The 21,572-nt window shown below is 46.4% G+C and overlaps 1 protein-coding gene across 1 annotated transcript; it reads left to right on the top strand.

The window, feature by feature from the left end:
* The first annotated feature begins 2,421 nt into the window (after positions 1-2,421).
* LOC122470376 (TIR domain-containing adapter molecule 2-like) lies at positions 2,422-19,818 on the top strand. Its single transcript, XM_043558248.1, has 3 exons — positions 2,422-2,643; positions 6,564-6,688; positions 17,153-19,818. The coding sequence occupies exon 3, from the start codon at positions 17,202-17,204 to the stop codon at positions 17,913-17,915; it is 714 nt and encodes a 237-aa protein (XP_043414183.1). The 5' UTR covers positions 2,422-2,643; positions 6,564-6,688; positions 17,153-17,201; the 3' UTR covers positions 17,916-19,818.
* Positions 19,819-21,572: the final 1,754 nt, after the last annotated feature.

Raw genomic sequence — 21,572 nt, 5'->3', positions numbered from 1 at the left:
GCTGGATATCGGCAAGGTCTAGGGTTTGGGTAAGCCCAGGGTTTCCTTCCTTCTGAGTTTAGGGGCTCCTCCTGTCTGGGAGGCGTGGAGGCAGCGGCTGCGCCCCTCATCCCAGCACCCAGGTCTGTACGGAGCAAACACAACAGCGTCACCCGCACCTAAGCCTCCAAGCCCGGGCGTCCGGGGACATTACAAAGCAGCGCACAGAACGTGCCCGTTCGCCTCGGTGACATTCCCCCCGCGCCACTGCCAGTCCTCTGCCCGGCTCTTCCTTCTGCGCAGAGACCCAGGAAGGTTCCCAGGACTTGTTCCCGCGGGGCTGACCTCTAGGGACTAGCATCCCAGCGCCTCTGGGGAGAGAAGCTGGCGCGCCGGACACGGACACCTCCCTTTCCCAGAGGCATGCGGGAACGGTGGGCGTGGGCTCGCGAGGGGCGGAGCCTGCGCGCCTGGCCGGGCACCCTCCCTCCGCGGCGAGTGGGGCCGGTGGGCGTGGACACGCGAGGGGCGGGGCCTGCGCTCCTGGCCGCACACCCTCCTCCCTGCGGCGCGTGGGGAAGTCGCCGCCGGCGGGGTCGCCTAGAGGGAGAGGAAGACTAGGGAGTCGCGGGGCCCCGCGCGGGTCACCCCCCCCCCCCGCCCCATCCAGGCGAGTAGCGGGCGTCCGGGCGGGAGCGGCATCGGGGCGCGGGGCGAGCTTGGGGCTGGCCGGCGCGGCGCCGTCCCTTCGGTGGGTGCTTGCCTCCCCTTGCAGGGAGAATCCGCGCAGCCTTCTGCCTTGCTTATAGGTTTCCCTTTGACCAGAAAACCTGTTTCTGGGAAAAACCTCAGAATATAACCAAGTGGCCGAGAGGTTCTCCGTGAGCCTCAACTGGACACACACGGAACCAATGCTGAAGCTTTCGGTTTTGGTTTTCGTATTTGGCTAAAAGCTAATTTGGATAAAAGCAATTTGGGCTGGCAACTGTGATCTAGTTTTTAGGCAGTAAACTAAAAAAATATATATTTTTTTACATATATTTTTAAAGAGATATATTTGTTTATATATATAAGTATATATTTACAGATCTGATACATTTTAACACTTGAAGTAGTGTGTTGATTCTAAAGCTCTCCAACTCCATATATCTCATTTAAATCGGAAAGTAGATGAGCAGGTATAGAAAACCACCTTATCTCCTTTGAAACACAGTAAATGTCACTCATGTGTCCAGCTATATGGAACTTGAAGTATAAACTGCGTTTAGACTGTTGAATCATTGGCACCTCCTGTCTTGTCATTTGTTCCTCGTGGTGTTATTTATTTATTTAACAAACATCTGCAGATAAATCTCGTCCTTAACACCCCCTAGACCGAACATCCCCATTCTAGGTCCTACCCATTTCTCTGCTCCCTTTTTTTAAAGAAGAAAACAAAAACCCAGCTTTTTGAATGAAAGACTTGCTTCCCAAGTTTCTAGGTCTACTCCTGTTTTCCTCCAACCCCCTCTCATCTCAGTCAGGCTGTCTCCCCACCTGTCCTCGGGAAATCTAGGGTCTGTGCCAGTTTTCACCTTATACGGCACAGTTGATTGCTCCCTTCTCCACGTTTTTCCTTCCATTGACTTCCAGGTTACCACATTTTCCTGCATTTCCTCCCATCTCACTGGCCACTCCTTCTGTGTCTCTAGGTTTCTTTTTCCCAACCACTGAGTGTTCAGAGTGCTACAGCACTCAGTACTGGCCATATTCTCTTCCTAGGCATACTTTCTCCCAAGGCAGTTTCTTTCTTTTTATTTAAAAAAAATTTTTTTTTAATCTTTATTTATTTTTTGAGAGAGAGAGACAGAACACGAACCAGGGAGGGGCAGAGAGAGACGGAGACACAGAATCTGAAGCAGGCTCCAGGCTCTGAGCTGTTATGACAGTACAGAGCCCGATGCAGGGTTCAAAACCACCGACCGTGAGATCATGACCTGAGCTGCAGCCCCAGGCTTAACCCACTGAACCACCCAGGCACCCCTCCCAAGGGGCAGTCCATGGCTATAAATAACATCTCTAAGCTGACAACTTCCAAATGTTTATCTTTAACTTTTCTGTCCTGAGTTCCAGATGCTTATCTCCAACTGTTTACTCAGCATCTCCACTTGGAAGTCTGATGGGCATTTAAATGTTGTGCGTCCAGGGGTGTCTGAGTGGCTGAATCGGTTAAGGGTCTGACTTCAGCTCAGGTCGTGATCTTCTGGTTCATGAGTTCGAGCCCTGTGTCCGGATCTGTGCTGACAATTCAGAGCCTGGAGCCCGCTTCGGATTCTGTGTTTCCCTCTCTCTCTGCCCGTGTCCTGCTTGTTCTCTCTCTCTCTTTAAATAAAACGTTAAAAAAAAAAATAAATGTAGTGTGTCCAAACAGAATTCGTAATACCACACCCACCCAGCCCTCCCTTTAGTTTTTCCCTCATTTACCTTCCTCATCACGGTAAATGTTACTGTCTTTCATCTAGGCTAAAACTCTAGGAATCGTCCTGGACTCATCCTTTTAGTTCTGACCCAACATCCAAGCATCCAGCACATTCTGTCAACTCTACCTTGAAAAGATATCTCAAGTCTGACCACGTATCCCGCCCTCTCTAACAAAAACTACAGTGCCTTCTTGCTTAGATGACTGTAAGTCTCTGATTTGGTCTTCCTGGTTCTGCCCTGGCTCCCCTACAGCCTTTCTCCCAACAGCAGTGATTACAGAAAACCAAAAAACATGTAATCAGAACTTTCACTTCCCTTCAAAACCTGGTAGCTTCTCATCAAAAGCAGAAAAACCGAACTCTTATGATGGCTTCAGCGCCCTATGTGATCTAACCTCTCTCTCTCACCGTTTCCCTCTCACCTTTTCCCTTGCTTACTCCACTAGTGACACTGATCACGCTGCTGTTTTTGCCTGTGGTCGGCCTTGGCTTGACTCTCACAAGCTGTTGCACCTTCACCTTCTCTCGCCTCCCTGTTGAAATACTGTCCCAGGGGTTACTGCCTTTTTTTTTGCTTTTTGAACAGCCCTTTGCTCCTGACCTTTTGTGTGGGTTGCTGTTGGATACTGAATGTTATTCTCCACAATTCCACAAAGCCTGTGGTGGGTCTTAAATCATTGCTGGTTTCGAGGCTCTCTCTAATATTCAAAACGCACCCCCGTGCTTGCCTTGAGACTCATTTTGATAAGATGTGCAGTTTGCTGTTTTTACATTCAGCAGTTTTAGAAAACGTTCTTCCTCGTTTGGAGAAGATTTGCCTGCTAAGGCCAGTTCTCATTTTTAAATATAGAAAATGAAAGAAAAATAGTCCACGTATCAAAAAGAATGTGCAGTAATTTTTTTTTTTTTTTTTTTGGAACGTCCCTGGTTATCATTAGGAAACAACAGTCCCTCACTTGGAGAGTTTTTGAATGGTACCAGGAATAGGTAGTTTTAATGGGAAGAAGAAACGTGTGGGAGCAGGTTCAGAGAATATTACACAAGTTTTTAAGTTGTGTGGTGAGTAAACCACTATCAGAATGTCAAGATTTCATAGCAACATTCTGTTCTCTTTTTACAATAGGTGGGGATGGGAGTGAAAAATAATATTTTTATCTTTATGAAAAGCTGTTGGGGGATAAAAGACTGTTTATAATGTTTATTTCTCATTTTTATCCCAAGAAACTAGTTCTGTGATGTTATCAGTAACATGTGTACTTATTACCTTCCCCTCTTTCAAAAGAGAAGGAAAAAAATGTTCCATTTCAGCATTGGGATTTCAGATGCGTGAATAAATACGTACAATAGACGATGAAATAACATTTTAAAATGAGGGCATTTGGAATAAGGAACAGGGAGAAGATGAGAGTAGGTGAGTTAAGGAGAAGCCAAGAGTGAAGAGGTTAAAACCAGAACAGCTGGGGCACCTGGGTGGCTCAGTCGGTTAAGCATCCAGGTCATGGTCAAGGGGTTCACGAGTTCGAGCCCTGCATCGGGCTCTGTGCTGACAGCTCGGAGCCTGGAGCCTGCTTTGGATTCTATGTGTCTCTCTCTCTACTCCTCCCCCGCTCACATTCTGTCTCTCTCTCTCTCTCTGTCTGTGTCTCCCATAAATAGACATTAAAAAAAAAGACTCCCAATGTAAAGAAGTCAAAGAAAAGTACACATGTTCCTCACCTGGCTGGCATAGGTCTGTTCTTTTGTATGACGGAGCCTGATGGAGCTTGGCACCCCCGTGTTGCAGTTCAGGGAATTGCTGTAGTTCGGCCAGTTTTTTCCGGAAAGGGCCAGACAGTAAATATCATAGGCTCTACGGGCCATACTGTTTCTGTTGGGACTACTCAATTCTGCCTCTCTAGCATGCAGTTAGCCAGAGACATCACATCAGTGAATGTGCATGGCTTTCTTTCAATAAAACTTTATTTACAAAAACAGGCGGCCGGTTGTGTTTTGCTGCTTACCTCTGCAGTAGCGCTTGGTCATGAATGTGGATGTCGTGTCCCTCACAGTTTAGTTGCCCAGAACACAACTTACTCTGGCTGGTTGAAGCAGAAAGGCGTGCATTGGAGGCCGTTACAGGATTTACAGTATTGTTGGGAAAGTTGAAGAACTAGACTGTAGGTTGAGTTTCTAAGAACCCCTCATAGCACCGCTGAGCAGAGCTGGTCTGGTGGAACTGGGCTCTTGCCGAATCAGCTGGCTGCCAGCTCCTGAATCACAGCAGCTCTGCCGGAGCCTTAAGCAGCAAAACAGCCGCCTTGTGCTCCGCCTCTGCCTAGTTCCCTCCGACCCGACCCGTAAGTGCATCTGATCGGCAGAACTTAAGTTACGCCTGGAATCTTACCTTGAAGGGAGTCTAGGAAATACAGCTCTTAGCCCTTGTGGTACAGGAAGTACGGAAGGTCCACTAAAAGGAGGTGGGAGGAAATGTTGGATGCGAGTATCTGCAGAGTCTGCTACAGAACACCCCTCTGGCTGCTTATCATCCACACTCTCTGCTGTGTTTCCACACTTGAGCTTCCAGACAGCACTAGCGAAAGCGGCCCGCTGTCTCCAGTGCAATGCAGCTACCCCCTCATGGAAACAAAAGGGCACTTGCTTTGTCCCCACAGGTTCCGTAAGTCACGACATCTTCTGCAGTGTTCATCACAGACGTTGTGCTGGGACCTAGCAGACTCAGGCGTTGGGTGGCCTCTCTCCTTTCCTAGAGCAGGAGGGGGTAGGTAGACGAGGTCAAGCTGCCCAGTGACCAAGAGGCTAACAGGAAGCTCACACCCCTGTTTTTCATCCTTTGTCTCTCTACTAGCACATTCCCTCTATTTGTAAACGTTCCAAGTTTTATTAAGAGATCTCATTAGAAATCCCCTCTGGACCCTGCGTTCCCTTGTAACTCCTGGCCCCTCCTCTCCTTCTTGGCCAGGCTTGCCCTCACATCCCGTATACTCTTGTCTCCTTTGGTGATGCCACCGTGCGTCTGTAATTGCCCCAGTGGACCTCGAGGTGCTAGATGCTGTGGACACTGACCAGATGGTCCCACTCCTGGCACCATCACATGTCTGATTTTTCCGTTCCTCCGTTGCCATTTCCCCCCCCTCCTTTTTTTTTTCTTTTTTTTTTTTAAGTTTATTTATTTTGAAGGAGAGTGAGCGTGCGAATGGGGGAGGGGCAGAGCAAGAATCCCAAGCAGGCTCCCTGCTGTCAGCACAGAGCCCAGTGCAAGGCTCAGTCCCATGAAGCATGAGATCATGACCTGAGCCAGAATCAGGAGGCTTAACCATCCGAGCCAGCCAGGCGGCCCTCCTCCCGCTCCGTTACGGCCCCTCCTCCTCCGGATGCCCCTCCCGGCACTGGTTGTGTCTTCAGCTCTCTGCTCTCCTCTTTCTAGCTGTTCTCAGATGCTCAAGATTTGATCTCCCGAGCCTCCTACACATGTGAGTGCCTGATGGCCAGCTGCTCTTCCAGGTCCCGGGACAAGCTCCCTGTGTCCCAGACTAGATGAATAGGTCATACCCCACCCTCTCCCCCGCCCTGTTCATGACAGCAAATGGCAGCATGACCCACCCAGTTCCACAGGGCACCCGCTTGGGGGGGCATACCTGGTTCTTTCTCTGTAAGCCCCCGTGACTCCCTGCATATCTTCGTGTCCCTGTCACTTCCTTAGTACAGAGCTCTGCTCCCTCACCTAGGTTACGGCAGCAGTCTCTCAGCTCATCGTTCTCCCAGTCTAAGCCTTACACATCCCAGCCTGGTCTCCATACCTGCAGCTGTTTTAACCTGTCCTGCACAAGTCAGATCATGTCTCTCCTACTTACCACCTTCCAAGGGCTCTCTGTCTGCCAACACGATCGCATTCAAAGTCCAGAACAATATATTAGGTAGCTCCCTCATTAATCCTGTGTATCTCCATCCCTACCTCTTGCTGGTACTGCTCCCCCCGCCTCCTCCTACTAAGACTCGAGGCATATAAACACCTAGTGCGAAATGATCCTAATGTACTTGGCTCTGTGTTTTTGCACATGCTGTTCCCCCTGCCTGGTAAGTGTCCACGTCCCTCAGCCTTACTCATGTAAGTGTCGTCCGATGCAGGTGTCCCTCCTGAACGCTTTCGTAGCACCTGGTGTCCTGGACAAAGCAGCAGTGCAGTGGTTGTCTACTTATCGTCTACTCATCCCGGCTTCACATCCCGAAAACCCAGTAGGTCTTGGTACAGAGTAAGTTTTCCACAATACTTATTTGTTAATACCGATGAAACTGTAGTAATTAAACGAGGGAAGACACTGTTGATTTTATGCGTATTTGCCACAAGATGGTGCTGTTCAGATAGGGAAAACCTTCAGGGCTGAAGGAGTCAAGCACTAGGGGCCTTAATCTTAAATGTATTACATTTCAGGGGCAGTAATCTCAGTAACAAGCTTTTTCTCGGGTAAATACATGGACACCCTGAAAACTGTATATGTTCTCGTATTTTATCAAATTATTGCTGATCATTATTTCACTTATTACTGTTTTGGTACCCTCTTCCCATGTGGTCAAATATGGGGGCAAAAATAGTTACAAACAGAGAGGGAGGGAGGCAAACCGTAAGAGACTCTTAAGTACAGAGAACAAACTGAGGGGGGGTGGGGGGTGGGGGAGAGGGGAACGTGGGTGATGGGCATTGAGGAGGGCACTTGTTGGGATGAGCACTGGGTGTTGTATGTAAATGATGAATCATGGGGATGTACCCCTAAAACCAAGAGCACACTTTACACACTGTATGTTAGCCAGTTTGACAATAAATTATATTTAAAAAATAAATAAATATAAAAAAGGAAAAAAATGCAAAGATGAACTCCTAACTCTAGGGCAACACACCTTTAAGGAAGGTTATGGTAGGGTTCTCTAGAGAAGAAGGACTGGTAGGTTGTAGAGAGGGCGGAGGGTGGGGTCAGGGTGCATTTATTTTAAGGAATTGGCTTGCGTGGTTGTGGGGCTCCAGGGCCTGAAGTCTGCAGCGCTGGAAACCCAGGCAAGAGCTGGTGTTGCATCTTGAGTCCAAGGCTGGAAACTCAGGCACAATTTCTGCGTCGCCACCTGGAGGCAGAACTCCTTCTTGGTGGAACCTGAGTCCACATCTTCCCGGACTGAACGATCTCGCGTTGCATCCTGATGAACCGATCGTCAGTTGAACGTTTCCTAAGTCGAAAGTGCGTTTAATACACCCCACGGACCGAACGTCGCAGCTTAGCACGGCCACCCTCTGCATGCTGAGAACACGTACATGGGCCTACAGTTGTGAAAAATCAACTCACACGAAGCCTGTTTCTCTCTTTTTTTTTAAATTTCTTTTTTAATGTTTATCTTTATTTTTGACACAGAGAGAGATAGAGCATGAGCGGGGGAGAGGCAGAGAGAGAGGGAGACACAGAATCAGAAGCAGGCTCCAGGCTCTGAGCTGTCAGCACAGAGTCTGACGCGGGGCTCGAACTCACAAACTGTGAGATCGTGTGACATGAGCTGAAGTCAGATGCTCACCCGACTGAGCCACTCAGGCACCCTTCTTTTTTTTGTTTGTTTTTAATTTCTTTTTTAAGTTTATGCTTTTATTTTGAGAGAGAGAGAGCACCTGCAAGCGGGGAAGGGGCAGGGAGAGAGAGAATCCCAAGCAGGCTCTGCCCTGTCAGCGCAGAGCCCGATGCGGAGCTCGAACTCATGAACCGCGAGATCGTGACCTGAGCCAATATCAAGATTCTTAACTGACACTGGATGCCACCCCCGCCTCGCCTACATGGGTCTTCCCTCATTTTTTCCCCTCCTTCCCTCCGGCATCACCAAACTGTACCTCCGCTAGCTCGCTCTCTGGAGCAGTCATCTTTGTAGCAAATCCTCTTAGGGCTCCAGGCCCCCTCCCCCCAGCTCTTACTCCCTTTTCTCCTTTATGGCAGGACTCTTCCACGTCACGCTCTATACTCAGCCTCGAACTTCTTTTCTTTTGTTTTCAACCCTGTCCGGTGAGGCTTCCCCTCCCTCATGTTTGACACAAGCCCACCGAAGCCGCTCTTACCGAATCAGTAGGTCCTGCATCCGTGGCTCCTCCAGCAGCCTGTCCCATCTTGCCTTTGGAGGCTCTGGAAGACAGCTGCACGCTGTCTTTCCTTGAACCGCTTCCTCCCCTTAGCTTCTGAGTTAGCGCCACACTCTCCTAGGACTCCTCTGGCCTTCCTAAGTGCTCACTTTCTGTCTTTGCTGGTCCTTTCTGTTCTTGACCTTACACTGTTGGAGTGCCCTAGGGCTCGGCCCTTGGACCGTTTCCTTTTTCTATCTCTACTCCTTCCCTTAACCATCTCCTACAGTCTTTAGGTTTTGTTTTTTTTTTTAATTTTTTTTAACGTTTATTTATTATTGAGAGACAGAGCATGAGCGGGGGAGGGGCAGAGAGAGAGAGGGAAGCACAAAATCTGAAGCAGGCTCCAGGCTCCCAGCTGTCAGCACAGCATCACCCAAGGGTCAAACACATGAACCAAGAGATCATGACCTGAGCCGAAGTCAGATGCTTAACTGACTCAGCCACCCAGGTGCCTCCCTTCCATTCTTTTCAATGTTTAATTATTTTTTAGGGAAAGAGACAGAGCACAAGTGGGGGAGGCAGACAGAGAAGGAGACACAGAATCCGAAGCAGGCTCCAGGCTCCACGCTGTCAGCACAGAGCCCAACACGGGGCTCGAACTCACAAACCGAGAGATCCTGACCTGAGCCGAAGTCGGATGCTTAACCGACAGAGCCACCCAGGTGCCCCTACAGTCTTTAGGTTTTAAAAACAGTCTGTATACATTGGGGCGCCTGGCTGGCTCTGTCGGTTAAGCGTCCGACTTGATTTCATCCCAGGTCGTGATCTCATGGTTTGTGAGTTCAAGCCCCACATCGGGCTTTGCACTGACAGCGTGGAGCCTGCTTGGGATTCTCTCTCCCCCTCTCCCTGCCCTTCCCCAGCTTGTGCTCTCTGTGTCTCTCTCAAATAAATAAATGTACAAACTTCAGATACAGTCAATACACTGATAAAAGCCAAATACGCAACTCCTGGCTGGGCCTGTCCCCCAAACTCCTAACTCTGTATTCTCTGCCCACTCAGCATCGTGAGCAAACCCTGCCAGTTCTGCAATATATACCCCAGATCCAACGCCTGCCCACCACTTCCACTGTGCGCTGGTCCCAGCCACCACTGTTTTCCTCCTGGGTCCTGCAACAGCTTCCGAACAAGTGGTCTTGCTTCTCTCCGTTCTGTTCTCAGAGCAGCAGAGCCGCCCTGCAAACACCAAAGTCCGGCCGTGGCATCCCTCTGCTCAAAACCCTCCTCTGGCATCCGCTCCCCATTATCTCCTCCTTCTCTACGCTGCGCTCTCGAGCCCCACCGTACCCCACCTCCCGTTGCTCATCAGTCATTAGGCACCCTCTGGCCTCAGGGCCAGGATGCTCTTCCTCCACGTACCTGCATGGCTTACTTCCCTCACCGATGTCTTTATTTATTTATTATTATTTTTAAAATATTTATTTATTTATTTTGAGAAAGAGAGCACACACGCATGAAATGGAGGGACAGAGAGAGAGGGAGAAACAGAATCGGAAGCAGGCTCCAGGCTCCAAGCTGTCAGCACAGAGCCTGACGCGGGGCTCGAACTCACGGACTGTGAGATCATGACCTGAGCCGAAGTCGGAGGCTCAACCGACCGAGCCACCCAGGCGCCCCTGTTTGTATTGTTTAGATTCTGCCTCAGCGTATCCTCAAATTATAAATCTTTACTCCACGGTTGTGAGAGGATGGACCCAAGTCTAGTGAGAGTGTAGCCTGACTTGTAACTCATAACTGTCTAGAACAGAGCTGTATAAGTACTGTGGATTTTTGAAAACAGAGGGCAAAGCATTTCTCAAGAATGCCATGTGGGACAAGGACTAAATACTATAAGGAAGAGAAGTGTCAAAGCTCCCTCTCTCCTAAGCAGGTCCGAAAGGAATGTTCTCTGTCTCTATAGATCAATTCGAATTCTCTCGATTTTGATATAAATGGAATAAAAATCTGTACTTGTGTTTGGTCTGGCTTCCTTCATACAACATAATTAGTCTGGGATTCATCCGCATCCGTGCGTTTATCAGTAGTTCTTCCCTACATGTTGCTGACTGGTATTCTGTGATAATGGGCATGAAACAATTTTTTCTCCATTCCCCTCTTGGTGGACATTTTTCACATCCTCCTTATTTCTGTAAACTGGTAATTATATCCAAAGACTTGGCTAGAGTCGGGCTCAACGTTTTTGGCAAGACTGCTTCATGCATTATGCTGTGTACATCATATGGAATTACATCGGAAGGCACATAATGTCTGATTGGGCTCAGTAAGGCTGAGCGTTTGATTGAGGCTGGTGAATCTGTTACATCTTCGAATTTTGTGTTGACATTCATCGAATTTTCTATTTCAGATGCATTGGTTTTCATTCCATTTGCTTTTTTTTTTTCTTTTTCAAATCTCCATAGCTATATCTTTTTTCCTATTGCTTTACTGTCAATGGTCTTTTTTCCATTCTGCATTCTTGGATTTTTTTTTCTTCACACCTTTCCACCACGTTTAACTGATTTGGTTTTGATCCTGTTTATTCCATTTGCCGCCTTTTTTCTGTTTTTTTGTAATGGTGTCAGACCCTTGATTTGTCTGCAGTCTCTCTTTTCAGGGAATTCTGTTCTCTCAGCTTCGATACTTTTGTTTCGTTGGTTACCCTTCTCTTTAGCGTCTCCTGGGGCAGCACTATTCAGAACGCTGGTCTCGTAATAGAAGAAGCAGGCACTGAAGGTAAACCGTGTGGCTCTCTGCATTGAAAATGTCTTGCTATGAAAAAATGTTAGCTGAACTGAAAAGCATACCTACCTGATGTGGTTGATTTACATCCTGGCACGGTGTCCCCATCTTGGGGTGGACTGGCACCAGACATTTCAGAGATGGCCAGCTTGTCCATGGACTGCTCTTGGAGTAGCCCTGCCCCAGAGCGTAAGCCCTGGTTGTGTAAATGAAATGTTCCTTCAGCTTCTTTGTTATGTATGTCATAACCATAATGGCCACTAACACGTAAGGAGTGCTGTGCTCAGCCATTGTGATCTTCATAGAAACCCTAAAGGTGGGTACTGTGATTATCACCACTCTGCACATGATGAAATTAAAGCACAGAGTTATCAAGTAACTTGTACTAAAGTCACATGGCTTTTTTTATAGCAGGGTGTTGGGATTTACATTTAGGCAGATTCAAGAGCACATAGTCTTTTTTTTTTTTTTTTTTAGTTTATTTATTTTGAGAGAGAGAGAGGAGGGGGGAGGGGCAGAGAGAGAGGGAGGGAGAGAGAGAGAATCCCAAGCAGGCTCCACACTGTCAGTGCAGAGCCTGATGCAGGGCTTGAACCCATGAACCATGAGATCATGACTTGAGCCAAAATTGGATGCTTAACCAACTGAGCCACCTAGGCGCCCGTCCAGAGCACCTCGTCTTCATGAAAATGGAATTTTTTGCCTTTTAATGTTTATTTATTTTTGAGAGAAAGACAGAGCATGAGAGGTGGAAGGGCAGAGAGAAGGAGTCACAGAATCCGAAGCAGGCTCCAGGCTCTGAGCTGTCAGCACAGAGCCCGATGTGGGGCTCGAACTCACGGACTGTGAGGTCATGACCTGAGCTGAAGTCAGAGGCTTAACCGACTGAGCCACCCAGGCGCCCTGGAATTTTTTATCTTTTGCCTGCTGTCTTTATATTCTTTTTCACTTTCTGTAGATCTGTATGCCTACTTGCCAAGAACGCATATTTGTCATTTTGTCCTTTTCACTGTACTCCTGTTTAATGTGGAGGATCCTTTTGGGACCCTCTTTTGCTGGGTACTAGGTGGGTATACTCTGGACCTTCCTTCCTTCTTATCTAGGACCCCCTGATCTCCCCTTCAGAACCTCAGCTTCCCTTCCATTCTGAAGGGTTGAGTTTTTCCACATAATTGTTGCCCTGAGGGGATGTAATGAGCCCAGTTGGGCTGTTGTCAATGGTAACTGTAGCTTTGATCTTGGATCTTTCATGGGACTAAGGGTGGGGGTAGGGATGTCATTCTATCAGGTTAAAAGCAGACACACAGAAGTTTCCATATTAGAGTAATTCGGCCAAACCTATTCTTATTACAAATGCATTTGTCCTTTGACAGAGAAATCCCATTTGGGGAAATGATTCTGCAGATGAACTTGCACACATTATGAAATGGCTTTTATTCAGAGCTGTTCTCTGCAGCATTGTCCATAATAGGAGCCAACTGGAAACAACTTGCATATCCAAGAACAGAGAACGATTATGGTATATACACATGGTCGAAAATTTTGTTGTAAACAAGAGTGAGAAATTATGTGCTACATGTCTCTGCTGCTGTTTTTCAGTGTGTGTGTGTGTGTGTGTGTGTGTGTGTGTGTGTGTTATACATACATATGCATAAGTGATGACACTTTTTTGTGAAAAGGAAAGAGAAAAAGGATATATATTCATAGAGAAATAATGTGGGAATGCAAACTGGTGCAGCCACTCTGGAAAACAGGATGGAGGTTCCTCAAAAAACTAAAAATAGAACTACTCTACGACCCAGCAATTGCACTAGTAGGTATTTATCCAAGGGATACAGGTATGCTGTTTCGAAGGGACACATGCACCCCCATGTTTAGAGCAGCACTATCCACAATAGCCAAAGTATGGAAAGAGCCCAAATGTCCATCGATGGATGAATGGATAAAGAAGATGTGGTATATACATGCAATGGAGTATTACTTGGCAATCAAAAAGAAGGAGATCTTGCCATTTGCAACTACGTGACTGGAACTGGAGGGTATGATGCTAACTGAAATTAGTCAGTCAGAGAAAGACAAAAATCATATGACTTCACTCAGATGAGGACTTTAAGAGACAAAACAGATGAACATAAGGGAAGGGAAACAAAAATAATCTAAAAACAGGGAGGGGGACAAAACAGAAGAGACTCATAGATATGAAGAACAAACTGAGGGTTACTAGAAGGGTTGTTGGGGGGGGGTGGGCTAACTGGGTAAGGGGCACAAAGGAATCTACTCCTGAAATCATTGTTGCAGTATATGCTAACTAACTTGGGTGTAAATTTTAAAAAGTAAAATTAAAAACAACAACAACAATAACAACAAAGAAACAATGGAAGGGTACCGGAGAAACTAATAAAAGTGGTCACCAGTAGGAGGCCATGGGGGGAACAGGATGGATGGGGAAGACAAGGATGAAAGTGAGACTTTTCACTATAAAAACGTCCTCAGAGTCGTCATGTATTTCAGCTACTACCTTTTCTTTAAAAAAGCACAAATGAAAAAGTGTACACACGGGCATTTTTCTTCCTGTGACCAGTGATTTCGTGTGCTTCTCCCCCACGGCTGCCTTCATTCGCCTTCTGTTTCACTGAGGGGAAGAAAATGTTTTCACCCTGTATCTGTCTGTAGCCGATGGGAAGGGGACCTACAAAGGCTTCCCTGGGTTCTTTATCCCACACCTGCCTTGTGTTGTGGGAAAGCCCTCTTATAGGTGGAGTTTGTTGGCTTGGCAAGAGCACAGTCATGTTCCTTCCTTCTTCCTTGAGAACCACAGTCCTGGATGGAGACCATTTGCCTGTCTAGGAATCACTGGGTGGTAGGAAAGGCAGGTCTCCCATCTCCCCTCCTGGGCTTTCTCCTTACACCCACCCTCCAGATTAGAAGGTCCCAGTGAAGTTTTCCAGACAGTGTCCCTCGCTTTCTTCTCTCTGGGCTGCTTAGGGTGGGGCTGGGTAGGAGGGCTTGGATGTTGAAACAGCGCCATCATAGATTTCTGGAGGCTTTCCTCTTTTCTGCTGACCAATGTTTAAGAAAACTAAGATATAAAGTCAGTTCTTGTGTTACTTACTTTTCTTTATGCCAAGAGATTTTTTTGACTCTGGCTTGGCATACCATTTTACCCTACTTATTTTAGAAGCATTTTATGAATATCTCTTCTGTTCCTCCAAGTGCACTTCTCTGCAGCCACTAGTGATTAAGATAACGGTGTTAAGTTGGTTTCACAAACTTATCTCAGTGAACATAAGTGAAGCTCATTTTATTTTTTTTTTTAATTTTTTTTTTCAACGTTTATTTATTTTTGGGACAGAGAGAGACAGAGCATGAACGGGGGAGGGGCAGAGAGAGAGAGGGAGACACAGAATCGGAAACAGGCTCCAGGCTCTGAGCCATCAGCCCAGAGCCTGACGCGGGGCTCGAACTCACGGACCACGAGATCGTAACCTGGCTGAAGTCGGACGCTTAACTGACTGCACCACCCAGGCGCCCCTAGTGAAGCTCATTTTAATTGACACCATAAGTAGATTCTTCTAAATGGTTAACAGTTTTTTGAAATTGTAGTGTAATGGGGCACCTGGGTGGCAGTTAAGCATCTGACTCTTGGTTTCGGTCAGGTCGTGATCTCACAGTTCTTGAGTTCAAGCCCCGTGTCTGGCTGTGTGCTGACAGTGCAGACCCTCCTTGGGATTCTCTCTCTCCCTCTCCCTCTGCCCCTCCCGAGAGCTTGATCTCTCTCTGAATGAAATTGCAGTGTAGTTAACATACAGTCTTGTGTCAGTTTCAGTCAGTTTCAGACTGTATTGATGATATATATACTCAATATAGTAATTCAACAATTATGTACGTCACTCAACAATTTGTTTTTTTTATACAGGAGAAGCTTTTTGCTGCAACTTTGCAGGGAAACACCTTTTGTTTTTCATTACACAACAACAAAGTTAGCAGTTAATTCTAACCAGCGAAGAGATTCCAAATTCATGTGGTTTTGCTATTTGGGATGGATGCGTGTAGCGTTTTGGAGTTATGCCGTAGAGTACCTCTTGGTAGCTGCCATAACATACTGCTGAGTAGAAGCTAAAGTGTAGACAAAATAAAGGAGAAGCTGTAGCTAGCAATTCCCTCAATTCCCTCACTCTTCAGAGACAGTAGCAAACCCTTTCTCTAAGTACATGAAAAATTTTTCTGTTTTCCCTTATCTTTTCTTCCCATAACAGTTTTCCACCATTTTTGCTGAATGTTTTTTTTTCTAAACCTAAATTATCTTGGTATATGTTATTTATGTCATTATAATTATAAACCTAATTGCTTTCTTGATTTGAACTCTGGTCTTTGTTCATGAACAATACATTGAAAAGCTTTGGAATAGAGGGGCACCTGGGTGGCTCACTCGGTTAAGCGGCCGACTCTTGATTTCATCTCAGGTCACGATCTCATGGTTGCTGAGATCAAGCCCCACGTCAGGCTCTGTGCTGACAGTACAGAGCCTGCTTGGGTTGGTCTCTCTCTCTCAAAATAAATACACTTAAAAATATGTATTATTTTTTTTAATGTTTATTTATTTTTGAGACAGAGAGAGACAGAGCGTGAACAGGGGAGGGGCAGAGAGAGAGGGAGACACAGAATCTGAAACAGGCTCCAGGCTCTGAGCAGCCAGCACAGAGCCTGACGTGGGGCTCGAACTCACGGACTGTGAGATCATGACCTGAGCCGAAGTCGAACACTTAACCGACTGAGCCACCCAGGCACCCCTAAAAATATATATTAAAAAAAAAACCTCTGTAATAGAGCCTCTGGGCCCCTATTTGAAAATATGGAACCTCTATTTATCTGTTATAAATTTTCTATCTTTTGATAAAAGAATCCTTGAAACTGCCTGTTTGGGAGTCCTGTTCACCACATTGCCAATGTTATCGGAAGATTTGTTTAAACTAGACTCACGTGAAGTACTTTTCTTTTCACAGCTGATCTAATTCTTCCACTCTGAATTTAGAATTTTTAAAACAACAGAATGAGGATGAGACTGTAATGATTCTTTGTTGATTTCACTGGAGAAAATCACTAGGCTTTGTTTCCATATCCCACGCCAAACTGAGATGTTAATTTTTCCCTAGATGAACATGGAGTTTTCAAAGTATTCCCAGGATTAGCTAGAAAAAGGTATTCCTTACTTTTCACAACCTTACTGCAATTTCCCCGCCGGCCCCAACACCAATGCCTGACCCCAGACAGAGAAGTTCCCAGCCGGTGAACCTTAGCCATCACTTCATTTGACGTTTCTGATCTCTTTGTGCCGGGTTAGAGCTGCTGGCTAGTGATCTTTGGGAAATTTGTGTTCTGTTTTGTATTTGTATTTGATGCAAAAATAAGCTTTATATTTAATATTTGAGTATTCTGTTGCTTTCCACTTCTCTGTTTCTAGTTTACACAGTAAGTGGATAATGAAGAAGTTGGATTTAAACTCCATACGGGTAGAGTGGTATGGTACCATCTCAGTAAAACACCAAAGCCATTGACTTTATTCTGGAGGTTTACAGTGCGAACGTAAAACCGTTTAAGATTTCCAAATGTCTCCTGTTACATAAACTGACTATTGAACTTGCCCTTGGCTTAACCTGTGGCGGCCCTCGTGACGCTCATCAAAGACAGGGGGTCTCCTTGCCCCAAGAGCTGATTGGCATTTCTTTCTCAGGGTCCACGTGTTGTGATCTTTTTCAGGTTTTCTGGTAGAATGAAGAACATAGTTTCCATTTTTTGTGTTTTGATCACCTTTACAACCTTTCGTCTGCTTTGTTGTTTCTTCTCTCTTTAGATGAAAAGAGATGTTGAGGAAGAAGTGAAGCCCTCCTCTCCTGACCTGGATGTTGATAATGGGTGTCGGGAAGTCTAAAATAGACCCCTGCCCTCTCTCTCTGCCCTGGGGTAAAAGTCCCAGTGTGGATATGAGTCAGAGACCTCATGAGGCAGATTCCAAGAAATCCGACGACATCTCCCTGTGTGACATTGCCGAGCATAGCCACGGTGCCCTGACGCCCTCTGGAGAGCGGGAGGGCACTGAGGCCACAGAAGAGGTGCCCGAAGAAGATGAAGAGGAGGTGTTCCTCAAGTTTGTGATACTGCACGCAGAAGATGACACAGACGAGGCCCTCAGAGTCCAGAATCTGCTACAAAATGACTTTGGCATCAAACCCGGAATAATCTTCGCCGAGATGCCGTGCGGCAGACAGCACCTGCAGAACCTAGACGACGCTGTAAACGGGTCTGCCTGGACCATCCTACTGTTGACCGAAAACTTTTTAAGAGACACCTGGTGTAAATTCCAGTTCTACACGTCCCTCATGAACTCCGTGAACAGGCAGCACAAGTACAACTCCGTCATACCCCTGCGGCCCCTGAATAATCCCCTGCCCCGAGAAAGGACTCCCTTTGCTCTGCGAACCATCAATGCCCTAGAGGAAGAAAGCCGTGGCTTTCCTACACAAGTGGAAAGAATTTTCCAGGAGTCTGTGTATAAGATACAACAATCTATATGGAAAGAGACCAGAACTACCCTGCAGAGGCAATCGATCGCCTGAGATGGAGCTCCCCACCCACGGCTGGCTCTTGTTTTCTAGAGCAAATGATTCGCCTTCCCTTGAGAAAGCACATTCCTGGCAAGAATTTAAATAAAAGAGAACCTGGCTCTTCCAGAAACCTAGGAGCACCAAGAAAGCCAAGTTTCTGCTGGACCCTGTGCAGACTTGAGGTCCTTTGCAACGTTGTTTCGATAAACCAGAGATCGTCAGAGTTTTAAGAACATTCCCATCGCAGTTCTCCTAGTTCATGAACATCACAGAGGATTATCCTTAATTCACATTCCTTGCAGCAACCCTTGAACCCAAACTCACAGGGTAGACACTGTAAAAATACGGTAACGCCTGCATTTTGTTCTCCAAGGACACGCAGAAGAAGGCGTCCCCGGGCGATGTGAGCACCCTCACTCTTGAGGCACCTCTCAGAAATGTTGCAGCCCAGCCTTACTGGTATCGCCACCCAGAAGGATAGAGAGCCCCTCGAGAACATTTAGAATGTTGAGTCGTGATAAATAGGAAATTAAAAGCAGATATGAGAACGGTGGCCTTTTTAAAAGAATCCAATCAAATGTATTTTTTCTTTCTGCTGGAATTTGTGTATTTGGACACAGTGCCTACCACTGACTAGTAACGCCATTCGATGGCATCCTGGTTGGGGACTCCAGGGAGCCGTGTCTCCATGTCCCCTGGAGTGTCCTCTGCCAGATGTTCTCCTTAATCTCTCTTAAGGCAGCCTTTAAAAATTCCTGTTGGGGAGCCTGGGTGGCTCAGTCGGTTGAACGTCCGACTTCGGCTCAGGTCATGATCTCATGGTTTGTGGGTTGAGCCCCGTGTGCTGACAGCACAGAGCCTACTTCGGATACGCTATCTGTCTGTCTGTCTCTCTCTGCCCTTCCCCTGCTCGTGCTGTCTCTCTCTCAAAAATAAGTAAACATTAAAAGTAATAAAAAAAGAAATTCCTATCACAGTGCTCTACCCAGGAAGTATTTCTCAGCTGGGTGTTCAGAGTAGCCATCTGAACAAGAGCCATCGGGTACAGACTGGGGACAGGGTGGAGTGCGAATCACGTCATGTCGTAACGGGGAAGGCACCCCACCTGATTCTAGTCCAGTCTCTGCCACTGAGGCCGAGTGTGACCTTACCCTCCTTTATATGTGAAATGAAAGCGTTGAATTGATGGCTCTCTAAAGGCCTTTGTCCTCTCCCAGAATGTGAACAACTAGGAACCAGAAAAGCGAACAAGCAAAAAAAAACCAAAAAAACAAAAAACCAACAACACAATTTTGTTATGCAATGTGCAATAATTTGCAGGAGGCTTTAGATACACTTACAGTGAAAGGCTATTCTGATGTGTTGACAGCATAATTGATTTCTAATGCTATCTGTTAACACTTTTATGGTCACCAAAGAATGACAATCCACGCTTGCTCAGATTCTTTTAAAATACATTTTTTATGGGGACCGTTGAGCAAAGACATTCTGCTCGATTTTTCTTTCTCCTTATCCTCACTTCCCTGTATCTCTTATGAGTACAAGGGGTCTGCCCACATCTTTCTGTTTCCACCTCTTCGTAGCCATGACTGAATGTTCCATGAGGAGCTTTTCCCATAATCCTGCAAGGAAGTCAAACCTGCTTTGCTAGTACTTATTGAGGAAGAGATTGTCTTCATTGCACGGTGCTGTTTTCTTTACTTGAGGCCCCTTTCTTTCATAGTAGCTTGCTTACTCACTTTTTCAGTTTAATAATATATATATATATATATATGGATTTTTAACCATGCAGCCTCGTGTATCATCAATTTCATCCACTAAAAAAACCATTAACCACCCACCCTTCATGCTTATTACCAAAGTTGGAGCTCCTGATGCTGGATGGCGTTTTTTAAATAAATGCTTTTATTTTTTACCCATGACTACACTTGATTATTTCCAACTCCAGGGAGGATTGTGGAAAAGTGTTTTGAAGAGAGCCATCAATCTGTGCTCCTCAGAGCACCAGGTACCATGTCTCATTCAGTTTGGAGTTACATATATTTTTTATGATGAAGGAGAATGTTAAGTACTGAATAACTGTTGAAATTAACAGCTGTAAAAAGAATTACTGGGCACCTGGCTGGCTCAGTCAGTTAGGCACCCAACTCTTGATTTTGACTCAGGTCATGATCTCGAAGTTGTGGGATCAAGCCCCGTGCACACAGCTTGCTTGGGAGTCTCTCCCTCTATCTCTGCCCCTCCCCCACTGGCATGGGAGCGCACACTCTCAAAATAAACTTAAAAAAAAAAAGTCATCGAAATAGCGAAAGGGAGAATGAAAAGAATGAAAGATGTGCCCTTAGTTGTACATTCGTGCGTGTGTGTATGTAAATATAGGTTAGATTTACGCACACGCAGGCGCATGCAAAAATTCCGTAACATTTTGCCACATGCTGGAGGGCTTCCGTTTAAGGACTCTCTGGGCCTCATTGCCCACCCTGGAGCTTCACAGAAGAACCTGAATTGTACCTTATAGGCCAATTAGAATTGTTTCAGCTGTAAGACACAGAAAACCCAATGCCCGTGACCTACACCGTAAGGTAAACTTCTTGAACTTAAGACAGTCCCTTAAGGTACGGTGTCTCCAAGGTGTCTTTAAAAACCCAAGTTCTTGAGTACAGTGGAATATTACTCCACCTTAAAAAGTTCTGAGGTGCCTGGGTGGCTCAGTTGGTTAAGTGTCCGGCTCTTGATTTAGGCTCGGGTCATGATCCCAGGGTCATGGGATCTAGCCCTGCATCAGGCTCTGTGCTGAGTGTGAAGCCTGCTTAGGATTCTCTCCTTCCACCCCCTGCCTTGCCCCTCCCCTGCTTGTGCTCTCTCTCAAAATAAGTAAACTTTTTTTAACTTAAAAAAAAAAAAACCCATCCGACTTCTAGTTGGTTTTATTATATTTTAAAGTTTTTCCTTACCTGCACCCCAGTGGACGCCATCCCAGCTTCCCTTCCCTCAAGCTGTGGAGTCAGACCACTTGGATGTGAACCCCACCCCTGCCCTGTATATATTAATGATTTTAAGCAAGACCCCTAACCTTCCTGGATCTCCGTGTTCTCATCCAAAAATTAAGATAGTAATATCTCCCTGGTAGGATCATTGTGAGGATTAAATGAAATAAAGCCCTTGAAGCCCACAGGAAGTACCTCCCGCATAACTGCACTACGACAGCTTTGTTGTTGCTACACGTGTTTAGTCTGTAACATGAAAGGGGAGAGAGGGCAAATGCCATTAGCCACAACCCGACTTTTGGGACCCTTGCAACTTGTAGGGAACAGGTTTTAAAGAGAAAGACAGAAAGTGAGTCTTGTCTCCCTGTACAGTATGGTTCCCATCCAGGCACTGGAAACTGAGGACAGCCGCTGATGGGAAAGGAGTGTGAGCTGTTCATGGCCGCGGTGGCTGTGGACCAGCTGGTACGGGTTCTGGCAACTTGGGGGGAATAGGGCCATCAATGAGGAGAGCAGGAAAGCTGAGTCTGGGAGTGCCAGTCCTGAAGCCAGTTCAGGGGAATGGATGGCCCAGGGGATGCCAGCCTCTAGCAGAAGAGGGGGATCAATTCCTACACTCCTCTGCCTTGCTACTTCCTGTCCTGACACTATTTCTACCCTGAATTTAAGGCTGCTGGCTGGG

The sequence above is a fragment of the Prionailurus bengalensis genome, chromosome A1 (genome assembly GCF_016509475.1).
Source record: "Prionailurus bengalensis isolate Pbe53 chromosome A1, Fcat_Pben_1.1_paternal_pri, whole genome shotgun sequence".
NCBI classification, from domain to species: domain Eukaryota; kingdom Metazoa; phylum Chordata; class Mammalia; order Carnivora; family Felidae; genus Prionailurus; species Prionailurus bengalensis.
The sequence above is the reverse complement of the archived record's forward strand: the minus strand, read 5'-3'. Positions and strand labels throughout refer to the sequence as shown.